This window comes from Mixophyes fleayi, chromosome 1 (genome assembly GCF_038048845.1).
Source record: "Mixophyes fleayi isolate aMixFle1 chromosome 1, aMixFle1.hap1, whole genome shotgun sequence".
Classification (NCBI taxonomy): Eukaryota; Metazoa; Chordata; class Amphibia; order Anura; family Limnodynastidae; genus Mixophyes; species Mixophyes fleayi.
The window spans coordinates 437,121,945-437,139,306 of NC_134402.1; the positions used below are offsets into that span (position 1 = coordinate 437,121,945).

Genomic DNA, 17,362 nt, shown 5'->3' on the forward strand with positions numbered 1-17,362 from the left:
CTGTCCACCTCGGCAATAGAGAGGGGAGCGTCGCTGCGCTCCCACAGATGTCGGAGGACCCTGCAGAATCTGGAGAAACGTCAGACTCTAGTCTGTTACTAACCAGTCTTATTGTTTAACTGATCCTTTAAATGGCAACTTGAGCACAATCATAAGTTAAATTGAATTAAAGATAAAGTCACAAATATGTGGATCTTGTGGGGAAGTGGCTGAGCTCTCCTTAGATAAGTACCTCATGTTCAGTTCTTATAGTTCAGTATGATCTGATGAGCAGGTCTTATCGCAGTACATGTAGTTCCTGAATCATGTCTCTTCCTTGTTCCCAGCAGGCGTCTGTGAGCTCTGAAGCTGAGCTGTCGCAGTACTTCTCCCAGGATGCCCCCAGCCAGTCCTCCCTCTCCGACACGGTGGTCACTGGCTCCAGTGAGGAGGAGCAGCTGCGTCTGAGGAGTGCGAGCATCTCAATGGAAGAAAACACTGCTCCCTTCAGCACTGCCAGTAGGATTTCCCTTAACGTTCACTTCTGAACAGTCTTTGTCTGTGTATATCTGTCCTGTAATACCCACACTGCACCTGACATCTGCTAATTAATTTATGTGTGATCCTCATCACTCTGGAGATGCGTTCCAGCCATCCTATAAACTTCCCACCGCTTTACAGGCTCCTGACCTCTGACCCAATGACCACATGTCACTAACAGTGAGCTGTTGTTGTTCAATACGCAGAACATGTACTTCCTCTAATGATTGCTTTTAAAGTGGACTTGATGTCCTTCCATAGATCAGCATTAGTATTTACTATTAAATAAGGATTGTATAGGTAGAATCTTATTTATCTTATTAATCCTCTTCCATTAGCATATTAATCCTCTTACAGCATTTTTATTTTGGAATCCGTGCTGGTCCTGACTCCTATTTCTCGTTTGCATGCAGTTCCATTGGCAAAGCGTTACTCATGAGAATAATGCTGCCCGCTCACTATTACTGTTACCACGGTAATAGTGCGCTTTGTTACCGTTAGTATAGTCATTTCAGCGCTGATTTTTGCTCGCAGCTCAGCAGAAATCCGCGTTAAAATTACCGTACTAACAGGAATAGTGCGCGCCCGCGTTATTCTCATGCGTAACGTTGTCAATTGAATTCCCCCCATAGAGAATGACAGATGGCTTTAGGACCGGTTTTAAAGAGCAATACATGTTCCGTTATTTCATCCGCAGTAACATTTTTCTGTCATCAATAAGAAACCAGTATATAATATTATATTTATACATCTCTGAAGTGACTTTAAACATCTGTATAACCCTACCAGTAAGAGTATAACTTATAATTAACAAATGGTCCTACAGTGTCCTGGACATTTATATGACCTCCCAGGGTTGCTATTGGATTACAGGGAGTAAAGCCACGTGTGTACAGTTAAGAGTTCCTGGAACTAAAGGAATGGAGTATTGAAAAAAATATCTCCAGTATTCTGATATTGAGGCCATTTTGTTGGAGACAAAAGTCAAACTCTGTATATTTGATTATGGCAAAGTTGCTCCTGTAATGGGGACATGGTTTTCAGGTCAAGTTGTTCCGCCTTGTATAAATCTGTTGTTCGTCTCAGAGAGCCCTGCTTTTCAGCCCTGCTCATGGTACAACTGTTAGGACAAAGACTATGAGGTCTATTTATTAAGCTGTGATTTGCCAAAAATGGGGAAAAAACAGCTGTTCTTTTAATATAAAGCAGGAGAAGTCGGACATTTCTTCCGCCTTATCCTATTTGACGCTGGTTACCACAGTCCGCTTAGACCTCTATGGATGTTACGTCTCGCGGGAGACTCCTATTAGAGTTATCACAGGCCGTTCCAAGGCGTGGATTCTAACGGACCCCCCGGTCTTCACCAAGAACCGCCGCAAGGCGAGATGGGTTTTGCTGCCGTGGCCCTTAGGTTAGCCCCATGATGTAATAGGTGAGAGGTTGTAGATGAGAGATCCGGAGAGCAGACTCTGCAGCGGTAAAGCACGGCAGGATAATTTAGCTGAAATAGATCAGCACACAATGAAGAATCCCGTCACGTCTCAGTGGAAAACCGGGTCGGATACGCTAAAGAGATTCCAGCTTCAGAAGAGTTGCAGAGTCGGATACACTGATACTCAGACAGCGGAAAGGACAATAATAATAACCAGGCCAGATGCACGGAGGCACAGGCAGCAGAGTAGTCAGTATCAATAGCCGGGTCGGATACACAGGAGCACAGGCAGTAGTCAGTATCAATAGCCGGGTCAGACACACAGGAGCACGGCCAGAGATAATCCAGAAGCAGTGGTCTAACAAGCCAGAGGTCATACACGGAGGGCACACCAGGAAGCGGCACAGGATACACAGAGAGGGAGAGCCAGACGACAAGCTGTAACTTGTTGCTCTGACACAGGCAGTGTGTCACAGCGTGCAAGATATAGGAGAAAGGAATTCTCATTCCCCGTCACATGACCGCAGCCGTGCGCCGCCCACCCAGAAGAACAGAACGGCGGCTGTGATCGAGAACAGGAGCGAGGTACAGGTAAGTCTCTTACAATGGGGACTGCGATGTGACCCAATTTCACAAGTGGCGAAAAGCAAAGCTTAAAAATCTGAGATGACGTTTGGCGTCCCTTATCAATGGAGTCTATAGTTCTCCATCGCCTCCAGAAAAGGCGCTGTGGATCCTTCACAAGGTACCATGTGCAGGTGCGACCTTAGCCGCGTATGTTCAATAGCGACACAGGGATCAGTTCCTTCTTTTGCCGGCACCGTTAGGCTGAAGGATTTGTAGTTAGGTCAGCAGCAGTGTGCAGCGATACAAAGTGATACCTAATGCCACCCACTAGCTACCAATGTTAAATAGACCCCCCAAACTTTATGCTGAAAATTGAGGTATGCTGAAAAATAACAAGAATGTGGCCATTAGGCAGCAGCGTTCTTTAATACAGCATTATATGGCATTTGGCGGCTTCCTCTCATATTACTAAATGCCAATAGACCTCAATCAGAGAATAACATTTTTTTAAGGTGTGTTTGACTAGGGTCAGAGCAGCTGTCTGTCATAATTCCCCCTGTGAGGACAGGGCTGCATGTGACAGAGCAGTGTCATGATGTGGGAAGGGAAGTGACATTAAGCTGGAAGACACAGACTGAGAGTTCTATAATGGAAGGATCAGGTTCCCCCAACAGCACTGACAAATAATGTGTCAGAAATAAACTGTCTCTATGACTTTCAAGAAACTGACCATCCACTATGCAAGCGGATGGAAAATAGATTTCGCCATAAACTACGAAGTGTGGTTCTCATAATGTTCTGGACACAAAATTTATAGAGCTCACTGTCTTCCAAGTGACGTATGCCATACATCTATCCAGTGTGCGGGGTATTAGTGGGGGCCCTCTCATAAATTAGCAGCAATTCTTTTGCTACAATAAGTTTAAACTGTTTCCATGAATTAGGGCCAATGCCTAGACATTTCCTTGGGAAAAAAAAAAAAGATCTGCAAAAAAAATATCTACTGTCTGGGTCTACGAGCTGTCTGCCAGAAGCATTTCATTTTCCTAGAGTACAAAATGTTTGTATGTGAACAGTGATGGACAAATACATTTATCATGGATCAAAAACTAAAAAAAAGTAAAATCTTTGAAGTAGTTGAGGCTAGGGTTGCCAACCCGAGAGATAGTATTTGCAGACAACTGTATGAGTTTAAAGACTGATCGCTTTTTTTTCTATTGATATCGCTGGGTTTTGTCCAAATGTTTTTTTAACTGAAAGACGCAACATTTGCAGGAATAGGGAGCTCAAGGGTTGTATGTAAGGGGTTAACAGCCGATGATAATCTGAAAATCTTGGTTGTTGAGGTGTATTATTGTGATGTCAGAAGGGGTGATATTTTGTTTTTACTTAAGTCTTGTAAATCATAAAAATTGTACACTAATAGTGATTGAAAAACATAGGATTAATGAGTTCTAGAATGACTGATCCTGAGATATTGGCCATAAATCTTTAGACCCTGGACTGTACTCGGTATAGAGTTTCACCTCTTTGACATCTTTGCTCTGTGGATAGAAATCTGGTGGTGGTTACAGGCATTGGATCTCCTCCTTTACCTTCCAACCTCCGTTTGCGTAAAAGGAGGAGCCAAAATTTTCCTGCAGTTGCTGGTGGAGTGGAGCCGTCAAGTAAGTTTCAAAAAGTACTGCCTGATTGGACAGATGTGACGGCAATCAGATGTTGCATTCAATGTACCCCTTCGTCTTGACAACTATTGGCATTTTATTTGGTAACTCCAGCTTATGTTCAAGCAGCATTTGTAAGGTAAAGGACAGGATCTCACAGGTTATAATGAGCTCTTAAATCGCTCTCTGTGACAGGGTATGCTCACATAATGACGTATTTCAATTGTACAACATTTCTGTTAAGTGCTTTGGACACTTGTCCAAATTACTCATCTGCAGTCCTCTTTGTTTTGCTCATAGAAATAAACTATTGAAATTTGGAGCAATTAGATGCTGCTCTTTGAACTTTGCACGAAAACTGTTTATATGACGCCACTCTTATATTTAAAAGTTTAAAATGTTTGTATATATTTTTTTCCTCTTCTTTTTTTTATCATTCTGTATAGAAAATGGAGCAACAAAGGGACAAGGTTCGGTATGCTTCTCTCAGAGAAATGGAATAATCCAAAGTCCAGGTAACAAACATTTTCCCTCAAACCAATCCGGTGTTGAAGGAAGCCCACAGTTGATAAGAAGCCCTCTCCAGCGGCAGGGAAGGATTGTCTGCTACGATGATGACGATGCCAGTGAAGAGGATGATTTCAGCAAAAAAGGTGATACCAGAAAGAAGAATGCCGATGAGGATTCCGGGATTGTTATGACTACTCCGCTAGATGTTGATGACGAAATCCAATCGGTAGACTTGCCAAGAAGTATTATCGGTGAGGCAAGGCCATCTGTGTGTGACAGTTCAATGGAGTCTGAAGACGGCTCATTAGAACATGTGGTGGACTCGCCTTTTTGTGCTATTAAATCTTTTGACTACTCTGGTAGGACGGAGATTCGGCCGGATACTTTAGGAATAAAGGACCCATTAGAAGGACAGCCTGAAAAACAGAGGTCGCCTAAACTTGAACACAAAGCTGTGACCCGGGTAAAGAGTATGATGAGCTCAGAGAACCTTAATGCCCCCAAGCAAAAAAATGAGGACAACAGGCCCTCTGCAAAGCCCTCAAAGATGGTTCCACAGGTGAAGAAGCCGGAAGGAGCTGAGATTTTGGGCAGATCTAACACGGAAACGGTAGAGCTGCTCTGTAGTGAATATGAGTCAGTTGGGTTACATTTGGAAATCAAAGAATCACCTACAAGGGTTATACTAACCGGCTTGAGTCATGGGGAAACCGATAACGTGAGTTAAATTGTATCCCCATTTTATGTGTATTGTTTTGTTAAATGTATTTCACAGTTTTGATTCCTTGTGAGTGTTTTTTATTGTAATTATTGTTTGTATTTAACCAGTTTAAGGGTAAATTCAAGTTACAGTACTTGCAAGGTTCTGTGCTGAAAACATTTTTGCAGGATTTAAATGATTGCATTTACACTTTTATTGAGAGAGTGAAGATAAGCCACTGTGACCGTCTAGGAGGGCGGCTTAGTTCAGTTGTATGAGATGCTTTCATAGATCGAGTTTTTGTGTCCTCTTTAATTTATAATATATAGAAATTGACATGGTTTTTCAAATCATGTTTATTAAAGATTTGTATATACAATGCAAAATACAAGAAGCAACTAATAAAATATTAACTAAAACAACACCAAAATGTTGTCTGCAAACAACCCTAGGTACAAGTATAGGGATGAACACTGTTAGTACATTCTGTTAATAACGGACTACTTTAAATTCACACAGATTCTGCTAGATTAGTAATTAGCACTTTACTAGTGGTATACTGTCTGTTATAACCAAATTTAGTCTTTTATTTCACCTGGAGGTATGTAATACATACTAGAAATATTTATTTTAAGGAGAAATCCTTCCAAATCAATTGGGGTTTTTTTTTTAAATGAAATATTTCTTCTCAAGTATCAGACCAATGTTGTCCTGATGCTGGAACTCATGATCTTCAAAATTCTGACTCTACGCGTTTCACCAGGGGTGTCCCAGATTCCAGGGGTACCAGGCATCAGATGTTCTTGATTTTTCGGTGACAAAAGTATTTTTATATTTAAAAGATTGATTTGAGTAGACTTTTTCTTCTAAGGAAACCAAACAAATGTTGTATCTCTGCCATTGTCCTTCTTGCTTTCTTTGCCGATTTGACAAAACGTGTCCTATTGTAATCATACTGTTAGGAATCTATGGGAAAGTTGGCTCCTGGAGATGAGATTCTGTCTATTAACGGCATCCGCGTGAGTGACTTGTCTTACCAGGAGACCTGTGATTACGTCCAGTGTTTGCCCTCAGCCGTAACATTGGAAGTTCGGAAACCTGTATCAGGTAAAAACCGCACCACTCGCTTAGTTAACGGCTCTCAGAGGTATTTGCTAAATTTTTTTGTTTAGGTTATTTTTAATGCACGTAGATGTCTAGTCTGAGTCTGGGTTATATGGGCTTATTGGGGTATAGTTATAAAAATGAAAGTAATATGTTTGCAGATTTATGGTCATTTTTATTAGATAGTTCCTTCTGCAGTTTGCATACCTACAATTTCGCTGACTGCAATTTGCTACAGTTTTAACTAGAGTTTTCAAGTCTGCTACATTGCAGTTACTTCAAATGCGTGTTGTATCACCATCATCATCAACATTAATTTATATAGCGCCACTAATTCTGCAGCGCTGTACAGAGAACTCATTCACATCAGTCCCTGTCCCATTGGCGCTTACAGTCTAAATTCCCTAATATACACACGCAAAGAGAGAGAGACTAGGGTCAATTTGATAGCAGCCAATTAACCTACCAGTATGTTTTTGGAGTGTGGGAGGAAACCAGAGCACCCGGAGGAAACCCACGCAAACGAGAACATACAAACTGCACACAGATAAGGCCATGGTCGGGAAGTGAACTCATGACCCCAGTGGTGTGAGGCAGAAGTGCTAACCACTGAGCCACCGTGCTGCCCATGTTGTATGTCAGTCATCTCTAATTTTGAGATGTTCTGATAAACACAACTTACAGAATTCAGCACCAAACTAAAAATGGTCTAGGGTTAGGCAAGAATAACTGATACACAAGGTCACTGAGGTTTATTCCATATAAACTAGTTGTATAAAGTTGATTGAATAAAGCACTATATACACTGATGTCAAGTTGCAGATTTAAATAATATTGCATTATGCCTTTTTTCTTCAGTTCCAGTCTTGCACCAAACACAGGACGCTCATAATCTAAAAATGAAAAACCAGGATACTCATGTCACGTTCCGGCTGTAAAATTCAGCCTATACTTCTTTTAAATGCCAAATGAACACAAACATTTTAGAAACTCTTCTCCTCTTATTCTGTTAATTTTGGTGGATCAGGAGTTTTAATGGTGTGAAATAAGCACTGTGGGAAAAAGAAGTGTTCTAGGAAACTTGTGACAAACCGAAGCCCTATACTGATTACCAAATCACCAAGGAATTCTATGGTAATTTGGTCTTTGTCTATGGTAATTCTATCCCTTTTTTGTTTCTAAACATGAAACATTCAGTTCTCCTATAGGAATTCTGTGCTCGGGAACAGCAGGTTCCCAGAGATGGGACTCCCACAGCCTTACTAGTTGGAAGTAGGGGTGACCTATATAATGAAATAATACTTTTACAATTTCCTTTCCGTTCAGAGCCTTAAACTGTGTACTGTGTGTGCTATGTGGCTGGGATAACTTCTATGGCTATATGCCAACCTCACTTCATGTTAAGCCAGATGTTCTGTCATATGTAAAGTGTATTTTTATTGATTTAAGTGCTTTGAAATGGAGGTTCTGCTGTACAAGTTGGATATTTTATATTGTTGTCGGTTAGAGAAATGTTATACACCTTATTGTATGTTCTAGGGAACATGATGTCAGAGTGGTGCATGGTGACCTCTGACCTCCCTAATCATGGCGGACTCTGATGCAACCCTCGATTTGTTGCTTCTGGTAGAAGTGGAGGCCAAGAAAACTGTGTGCTTCTTATGCATTATTATTATTACCATTTATTTATAGGATGCCACAGGTTTTCCCCAGCGCCGTACACAATATAGACAGTGGACCATACAGGGAAAACCGTACAGAACAATAAACAAGTAATACCAGGACTCCAGAAGCTTCAAACATAGCTAGAAAAGTGAAGTTGGAGCAGAAGAGTAGGTAGAGAGACAGGAGGGAAGAGGACCATGCTTGTAAGGGCTTAGATCCTCAAGGGAGGACAAACAGACAGGAGGCACAAAGGAAGTCAGAGGAAAGGATCAAGCACAAGAGGAGCGAGTAGCTAGACAGGAGAAGAGAGTGGTGAGGATCAAACATGGAGAGAAGGTTAGGTGAATGGCTGGTAGGCTTTGAGGAACAGATGAGTTTTAAATTCCCGTTTGAAGGTGCACAAATTAGGTGACAGTCAGATGGATCGTGGGAGATCGTTCCAGTGGAGTGGAGGGCAGCCCAGGAGAAATCTTTAATTCGAGAGTGAGATAAGGGTAGTGTGTATGGAGAGGAGTTTGAAGATGTATGTGGCAGTGCAGTGGGAGAGACTTTCTATGGGGGAGCAAGTGTAAGGGGAGGCAGAAGAAGATGCAGCTCCTTTCAAAAAAGCAGAAAGGATGCATCTCCCGACTTTCTTTCTTGCTCGCCAGCACTATAACTGGGAGTTAGCAAAGGTCTCTAGTATAGTCCAGATATTATTATGCAGAATGGCCATCTGTATTTTTTTTTAAGCCTAAAGATGGCATCATCGATGGACATAATGTTGCATAAAATGTGTGTATGCATTGGCCTTTATTTAAATAACAATTATGTTGGGCAAGTTGGTTTTGTTTTATCTTTGCTTGTTCTTTCATGTTTTTTTTTTTACTGCTATTGGAAAACTGTATGCTGATTAGTGGGTCTTGGTGATCCATTAACCACTATACCTTGCTAGGGTGGGGGATTAGATTGTGGTCAGGTAACATTTTACCAGCTGTTCCCTGATATCCAACAGTACTGCAATGGAAAAGTCAGACTTGTATTGTGATTAGTACAACTGTATTTAATTCCACTTCCAGGGCAGATTAATCATTAGTGATTTGCCCCATGATTACATTTTCTATAGGTGCTCCTCATTTATCTACTCATCACAAACCATCTGGAGAAAAGTCTTGCCCAGTTTCCAAATGCCTTTCGTGCCTCATAAAATAGAGAGAGACGGAATTCTGTAGGGACACGCGATCTGCTTGTAGACTAAACTTCTACTGCCGCGTATTAGACCTCAGCTATGTTCTGTTTGTGAATTATTCTTCTCCAAAGATCTGCTCATCTGGTTTCATTAAATCCACACTTAACATTACCTGCAATGTCTCGAAATGAGCTGTTATGGTATTTTCAGTATAACACCAAACTGAATTGCCTTTGGCTCATCAAATCACAGAATGAAATGTTTGGAACACTACTTCAGTATTCAGTGCTGGTCTTCAGTAGAGACTGAAAAACTTGGTTCCAACAAACAAATCAAATAATAGATTTGTGTGGTTGGAATTCTGATTTTCCAACTTTCTTTTTCTTTCCGTGGTGGAATAATCACATTGTTAAAGAGTTGAGAAGTGTTGTGTTGTCTTTGGAATTGCTGTTGCTTCTTCATAAAATAGTTCCAGTAGTAGTCAAATATTACTACTGCTCTATGAGCAATTTCGCCATAACTAAGATCCATCAGGCTTGTCACCCCAGAAGCATAAAACAAGCTATTAGAGAATTAAACCTTGTCCTTGTGAAATTACCCGGTACCATTTATTTTAAAAATACTATACTATGTTCTTCAAATACTTTACCATTACTAATACACACTACAGCTCATCTCTACTAACTTAGTGTTCACTTGCAAAATTGACACTTAACTGTGTCAACCAGTCAGAAGCTTGCTTTCATTCTCAAATTTGCTCTAGCTGAAAGCTAATTGCTGATTGGTTGCTGCACTTGCATGCAATGTTACTAAATGAGGCCTACTGAATGATGGTGTACCAGTGTGACTAGCGCAGTCTCTAGTAAAGAGATGGGTTTTCAGAAAGTGTCTAAAGATTTAAAAGCTGGTGGAAGCATCTGATTGGATGTGGTAGGAAATTCCATAAATGGGAAGCAGCACTAAACCTTAGTATTAGTAAAGTAATGTTATACAAATAGGTATTTTATTCCGGGACATACAGTATCCGTTCAGCAGTGGTATCTGGAACCTTTCAATAGAGCCTTGGAACCAATCATTAAGATAAGCCTTTTGTCACCTATGCTCTGGCTTGTAACATGCTGAGAATGTTACGATATCATCAGTCTAAAATTTGTATACTACTGTCATTACAGAGAAAGGTTCCTGTATGTGCCATAACAAACTATTCTGTTACTAGCAAACCAAATGGCTGTACTGTGTAACAACAGTGGTGCTAAAGACCAATTCATGAACAGATTGTTGGAGATGAAGTAGAATGAGTTTAATGTATCACACAATGTACATTAGCTCACATATTTGTATCAGGATTACATACCATTTGTAATAAAGAAAATAATAAAACACTGCAGTACTATTGATGACCAGCAGGTGAGCTGTAGAGTCATCACATTTTCTATTTATTAGGCATTGTGACTGGGGGGCTGTTCTAGAGTAGGATTTTATTACTTATACTTATTTGTGTTTTTGTTACAGCTGTTGATAGACTGTCCCATATTATCATGGCATCTGGATCAGACGCAACCAGACATGATCAACAAGAGGAAAGGCTAATGGAGACTTTACAGTGCAATAACCACTCTCAAGAATGTGATACGGGGAATGATTTTTCAATGATTGGGTCTGCGTCTTCTCTTTCTACAACTGCCACCAAGGAGGAAACACTGCTACCCAAATATTGCTCTTTACCTGGCCACTGTGATGGGAGTTCTGTTACCAACATTGATGACTTTATTCAAGAGTTCCAGCACTGTGGATCTGCTCCTGTACCAACTGGTGAGTTAAATCGAGCTGAGAACATGGAAACTAGTATGATCTCCGAACAAGCAACTTCTGCTAAACGTGATGTCGCTACACTTGAACCACCAAAGATCTCCACAGACACATCCAGCCAAGCAGAGGATAGGGGTAACCTCTTGGCCTTTTCCGTTCTGGACTCCATTTCTATCAACAATACAATTGCTGTTAATAAAAGCAGCTTGAGTAATTACTGTAGGAACTTTAGCACCCTGGCTACTGATGAGTTCTCTCTGTCCGAACCATTTGAAAGCAGCTCTGTTGATCTTTCAAATTGTATGTATGGAGCAGCAGAGGATTCGGACAGTGAATCTCTATTGGAAATCCCTTCGGATTCCACAAGTGATATGATCTCATCGCTTCAGAATCAATCTTTTGCGTCCGAAACTCAGGCCGCTACAGACTCTGAGGATGAACAAATTGAAATCTGTTGCTCTAGCAAAAAAGATGATATTGAAATGCAGAGGACATCCCATTTTTATCCTCCGATACAGTTTAACAGTGAACCCAAACAAGTGAAGTTAAGTTCCTCTTGTCTGAACAGTCTACAGAACTTCAGTCAGTGTCCAGTTTTAGAAGACAAAGGCATTGTTGGAAAAAAGACAGACAAGACACTCTTAGACATGTCCTCAGTGTTACTTAAGAAAGATTCTCAGGAACTTCATGATGAACGTGCCTTAATTACAGAAGATCATGTGAAGGAGGATGTGATTACAAGTGATACTTCGAGAGTAACGGTGCCTTTGAGCGGTGATTCTGTTGATATTGGTTCCTCAATCTGTTTGAATGCCAGTGATAAACACGGTGATTGTGACAGTCAATCATTTGACGTTAACCTCAACGGAAGAACTATTAGTGGTTCTAAAGAGCCAATCAGTGCCATTAAATCTATAAGTACAAGCAAAAGTAGTAACCAAACCTCTACATCAGATGAGAAAAATGTGCAAGGTAAAACAGAAACAAAGGCATTAAAAAGTTTAGCAATGAAAAGCTCTATTGTAGATAAATACAAGGTAAATGACGCATTTACAAAACTACATAATGACAGCAAGAGGTCACTGAGCAGCAACCTTGAATTGCTTAGTGCTCAGATACCCAAGCCAGGGCCAAAGTTGAAAGGTCTTATTATTAAAAGCAAAAACAGGACAAGCTCTGATGTAGCTAAACCAAATACTAGTAAGGTTGAAATTCATAACTATAGAAAATCATCCCCACAGCCATCTCCTAAACTTCTTCATAAGAGGTCCACCATAACAGATGGCTCATCTTCTGCAAGTGAACTGGGTACCGGAAGTTTGAAAACTCACGAGTATGAACAAAAACACAAAACAGTACTATCTTCAAATAAAGTGGATTCAACTAGTAATGTATGTACCAAGTCTAGTAATTTTAGTAATGAGAAATTAATTTTCAATGGAACCAAGAAATGTCCACACGAAGGCGGCCAAGAGGAGAGGTGCTCCGCAAACCCGGTTAGTGTTGGTTTCGATAAAAAGTTTGAGAATGGGGATACAATCCCTGTTACGATGAACCAGGAAATAGACACCACTGTTTCGGCTTATAGAAAATATGATACAGCCACAGATAGCAAATCAAAAGGAAGCCTAAATGGGCTTTCTAGAAGCCTCACGGCAACCAAAAACGACAATCAGTATGTGGCTTCTTTCACGGTCCATGAAGAACAAGTGGACAACCACGACATTCAGCGGACATTTATGGAAGTAAAGCTATCTCCTTCTTTGTTACCTGCAAACCACACCTCCTTAAAAATGGACAACAAAAAAAAAACCGATATATCCCGCCACGACAACTTTGCTATTGTTTTTAAACCTGCCAAACCCAAACAAGACACTAATCTTGCCGAGAAGCCGCCTAGTGGGTCTAAATCGGTGACCAGAACTTATTCCATGCCGACACAGCTTCCCAATATCACAAACCATGACGGAATGCGCGGAAAGGGAAGTCCGATGGATGATCGTCTTCTTTCACCAGTGTCGGATCAAAGTATGGATGACTATATTACTCAAGATTTTCCGAAAGCAGCTGAAGAGAATCAAGTTGCCAATGATAAAAGCTCCATAAGGAATGACGTGTTAAGGACTATTAAAAGAAATTATTATTATGAACTTAACTTGTCACATGAGGCTTCTTCTTCTCTGACCGTCAAGCAGAGGATTAAGTCGTTTGAAAATCTGGCAAATTTTGACAAAACCGTAATGAAGGTGATTGAAATAAATAACACCCCTTTTTCATGCAAACCTCCCTTAAGTCGAAGATCGTCCGGTTCCATACCCTCACATACACAACCCCATGAGAGTACAAAGATTTTGAGGCGCAGTTTGAGCTCCTGTTGTGACAACCAAAGTGAAATGTTCTTAGCGACACAAATAAAAAAATCTCCATCGAGTGCGGCCTTAACTTGTGTTGAAAAAATGCCAGTGGATCCAATACAGGAGCAACCGATAGATGAGTCAACTAGGGTTGAAAAAAATGAGAGCCCTGTACAAGGGGTACAGGTCAGGAAAAACAGGGCGTCTCCAAGCCACATACGACCATCGTTGTCTCGATCTAAGCTGCGGGAACTAAGAGCGTTGAGCATGCCGGATCTCGACAAGCTGTGCAGCGAGGACTTCTCTGTAGAACCAAAAGCCCCACATTGTAAAACAGAGCTTGAGATGGCACCAAGAACATCACCCGCCGCCGGCAGTTTGTCTACTCAGAATGGGTCTCGGCTAAGTTCGAAGGACAGTAGCGGTGGTACACTTGGGTCATTGTACGATGGCGAGACAATACAGGATGGGGAACTCAGCAGGAGATCCTGGTCAGTCAGGTAAGAAATTGGTTTATTTGTATAATAAATAATTTGGCATGAATGACCATCCTATTTGTCTGAGCATTGTTATTATAAGGACAACTGAATATTCTCCGTAAGTATGAATTTAGCAGTTATACACTTGATTTGTTGCTGCAGGTGGACCAGAATCATTAAACCAGGTTGATCTGCAGCCAAACTCGCATAACCTCGTTTCCTGTTCTCTCTGCACTAATTGAAGTGTTGAGTCTGCATTAAAAGTGGTCTGCTGACATTAAACTTTCATTTAGATATCCAAAGGTATATAGTAGTAGAAACTTCATTAAATCACTTACTACAGCTGTCTCTTTTCTGCAAATTCCCGTTTATTAGAAAGTCATGCACAATGACCAATGTGTCCGCTGGCACTACAGTGATATTCCCCAAACACAATTTGGGGTGCGGGATGGGGTCGATTGGTTAAAAAAAAAAAGTTTAGAGTGAGTTTTATAGAGGTTTTTTTTCAATGTCATATCCTTGTTTACATTTAAATCTAGTTTTTACTACTTGGTATTTTTTTACTTCTTAATAAATTGAGTGTGATTGTTAATGGTTTAGTTCTGTATGGTTTACAACCAGTAATTGGCTTTTATCTGCTGGGTGACTATTAGACAGTGAAAGCAAATGTCTGATTGTTCTGATTTGATTTGCATCCTGACCCCTCTAGAGAACTTCTGTATTACTCTTCATATTCTTTACATTTTAATGTCATTTACACATTTCTTATTCACATTTCTATTGTGTGAGTCGGGGTTATTCCCTGGTAGAAAAATGTGTTGAATGCAAATCTATTTATTTGCTAACCAGCAGATCTCTGTTAAATAAAAGGCACTGTGTAATCGTACAATTGGCCTCTGTTTCACTGACCGCTAGTGTGTCAGCAAATTTCCCTTTAAATAAGCATTGTGTTCTGTAGCCAACGAAAGTCGCTGTAATACATTCTACCCCTATAGCTGTGTAAGAAAAAACACATACATCAATATTTCTTTAAATCTAGGGGAAATCAAGGTGTAGGTGGTTTGGTTATGGTTAATCTGTATTCCAGGCTATATGTAATAGATGGTTTATTGTTAATAGTTCAGAACAACAGTCTCTGAGAATATAATATGTTGACAGCCAAGGGAGTGTATCGCTAAAACAAAAATGTCGTTCTTGTCCGTTCGTCCCCACCACCTGCATCTGACCACACCTCTCCCACGCTGCAGGTAGCAGTACTTTCTTCTTAAACATTAATATAGATGGGAGGAGAAAATAAGTAGAAGGAACTTTCAAGGGCCACTCATGACTGCTTACCATGAAACACTTCTCTCTCTTGGTTCTCATACAACCCAACTTAAAAAATCGGGACAATTTAGCCTCCGGTCTTCTCAGACCACGCCCATTCCTCACCAGACCATTCTCATTTTCCAGTAGATTAGGCCCCTCGTGACTGTCAGGAATTATGAAGTCCTTGTTGGTCGGTAGATATGGGTTTTTTCAGATGTTCCAGCATTCTGGAAGCTGTTCTGTTAATGTGGCTTTAAGAGTGACTTCTGGGCTGGCATATGCCTAAACTCCATGATGGACTCCCATAACACGGAGATAGCTTGGGTCTGTATATACCACTACCTCTCTGCCACAGCAAGCCACTCTCATGAGGTTTGCAATAGAAAACAGGGATACGCTCTAGAGCAGTGATGGGGGCAAACTATGGCCCGCGGGCCAGATCCGGCCCACTTAGAGGTTCTAACCGGCCCACCAATATTTTAAAAAATGTAATTAGTATACGCATAAAATTATTAGGGCCGACCCTGTGTGTCAGAACCTTCATTTTTATGCCTTCCCAGCTATTTCCTCCATTACACTTCATTCTCCTTCCTAAAAGTACACTTTGTATGTCAATCACTCAAACACCTGCCCGCCCCCTAATGGCTGAAAGTCATGTGAGAAGAGATGGGCTGGGCCATATACTAAGGCAGATTTCGATTGGCTGCTGTGTTGTCAGTTAGTGGCTCACCAGAAAGACGGACCTGCAACAAGCTGCTGAAATAAGTGCTGTGTCTGTACGATCGCTGCACTTATAGAGGTAACACTGCTATATAACACCCTCCCGTCCCATTCAAAACATTTGTATTATATATTTCGATATTTGAGTTTTTTAATAAATTATATTGGCCCGCCTAAAGTTTTTCTTTTTTATTTGGCCCGTCCCTGAAAAAGTTTGCCCATCACTGCTTTTGAGTGTTGGTATCCATCAAAGTATAACACCCCTATAAAAATAATAGTGATCATTGTTAAATTAAAGAATTTGTCCAAATATTCTTGGGTCAGCAAACACTAAAATAAGTTCAAAAAAATATTTTAAGAGACTCGCAGACCGGTCTAAATAATCTTCATATGGATTGTGATTAATATATTTTCAGTTGGTAACTTTTTAATTAAAATCATATTGCACATTTTCACTAGATATTTCTGTTTTTGTCTGGTTTTCCAAAACATAAATCAAAGTCGTTCGCTGAGAAACGATCCAGGTAAACACGTACGAGATGCGAGTTAGAAAATATCTCGCCGTATTGTTGCCAACCTGTCGCTTGGTCTAATGATCTGTTTATGTTTAGCTTGGATCAGCTGATCGTCTCCACCAGGGACCAGCAAAAGCTGCAGACTGTTTTGATTTCTGTAGCATCCAAATCAGATATCATCACCCTGATCCAAGAAGCCAAAGCCCAAGTCGAGGTGAGTTACACATATTTGTTACACGTACCAAGTCTCACAGTGAGGTTTGAAATCATTTATTGCAAAACGTTCTCTCCAAAGTTTTCTCCATGAGCTCCGAAGGTTAAAATAATCTCAAGACTGAAAAAATAGTTTTTATTGAGTTGCTAATCTTATTATTTTCATATGTGTCTGTATTTTTTGCCTGGTATCATCTGTATCTTGTCGTTTTTAGACTGTTCTTTGTTTAATCAAATAGGGACTGGGTGACTGTGTCAACTTGCGCTTGTGATTGTCCACCAATCACATTTAATGTGCGCACTCCATTCCCCGTCCTTGGCACTGCACCCAAATACCACTCTGTGCCAAGCTGTGTGGGTTTGCGGATCCATCGTTAGCATGGAGGAAAGAGTTAAACATTACTTTAAAGTCCCAACCTACTAACCCTTTAGGAACTCCAACAGTTTTCCCCAAATTACTGCCTGGCTTGCCTCCAATTATGTCTTAAATTAAGAGCGAAGGGACATCTGGGTTTCTTCTTTAATGTATCACTTTTGGGGGGTTAAATGTTTTTATTACCTTGGTGGTCAGCCTTGAAATGCGCCAATTGGAAGCTGTAAAACGCGTCTCATTTAGAGCATAGAGATGAGACCCA

General features: G+C 40.7%; 1 protein-coding gene across 5 annotated transcripts in view; it reads left to right on the forward strand.

Moving 5' to 3' along the window:
* Nucleotides 1-17,362, forward strand: part of PDZD2 (PDZ domain containing 2) — a 216,374-nt gene that overhangs the window by 170,230 nt on the left and 28,782 nt on the right. For 4 of the 5 annotated variants that reach the window (XM_075184731.1, XM_075184750.1, XM_075184767.1 and 1 more), the window contains exons 16-20: nt 327-498; nt 4,629-5,410; nt 6,355-6,499; nt 10,842-13,992; nt 16,611-16,728. In XM_075184731.1, the coding sequence (XP_075040832.1) occupies nt 327-498; nt 4,629-5,410; nt 6,355-6,499; nt 10,842-13,992; nt 16,611-16,728 (4,368 nt within the window). The remainder of the gene's footprint in view (nt 1-326; nt 499-4,628; nt 5,411-6,354; nt 6,500-10,841; nt 13,993-16,610; nt 16,729-17,362) is intronic. The other variant, XM_075184741.1, reaches the window with a different exon arrangement.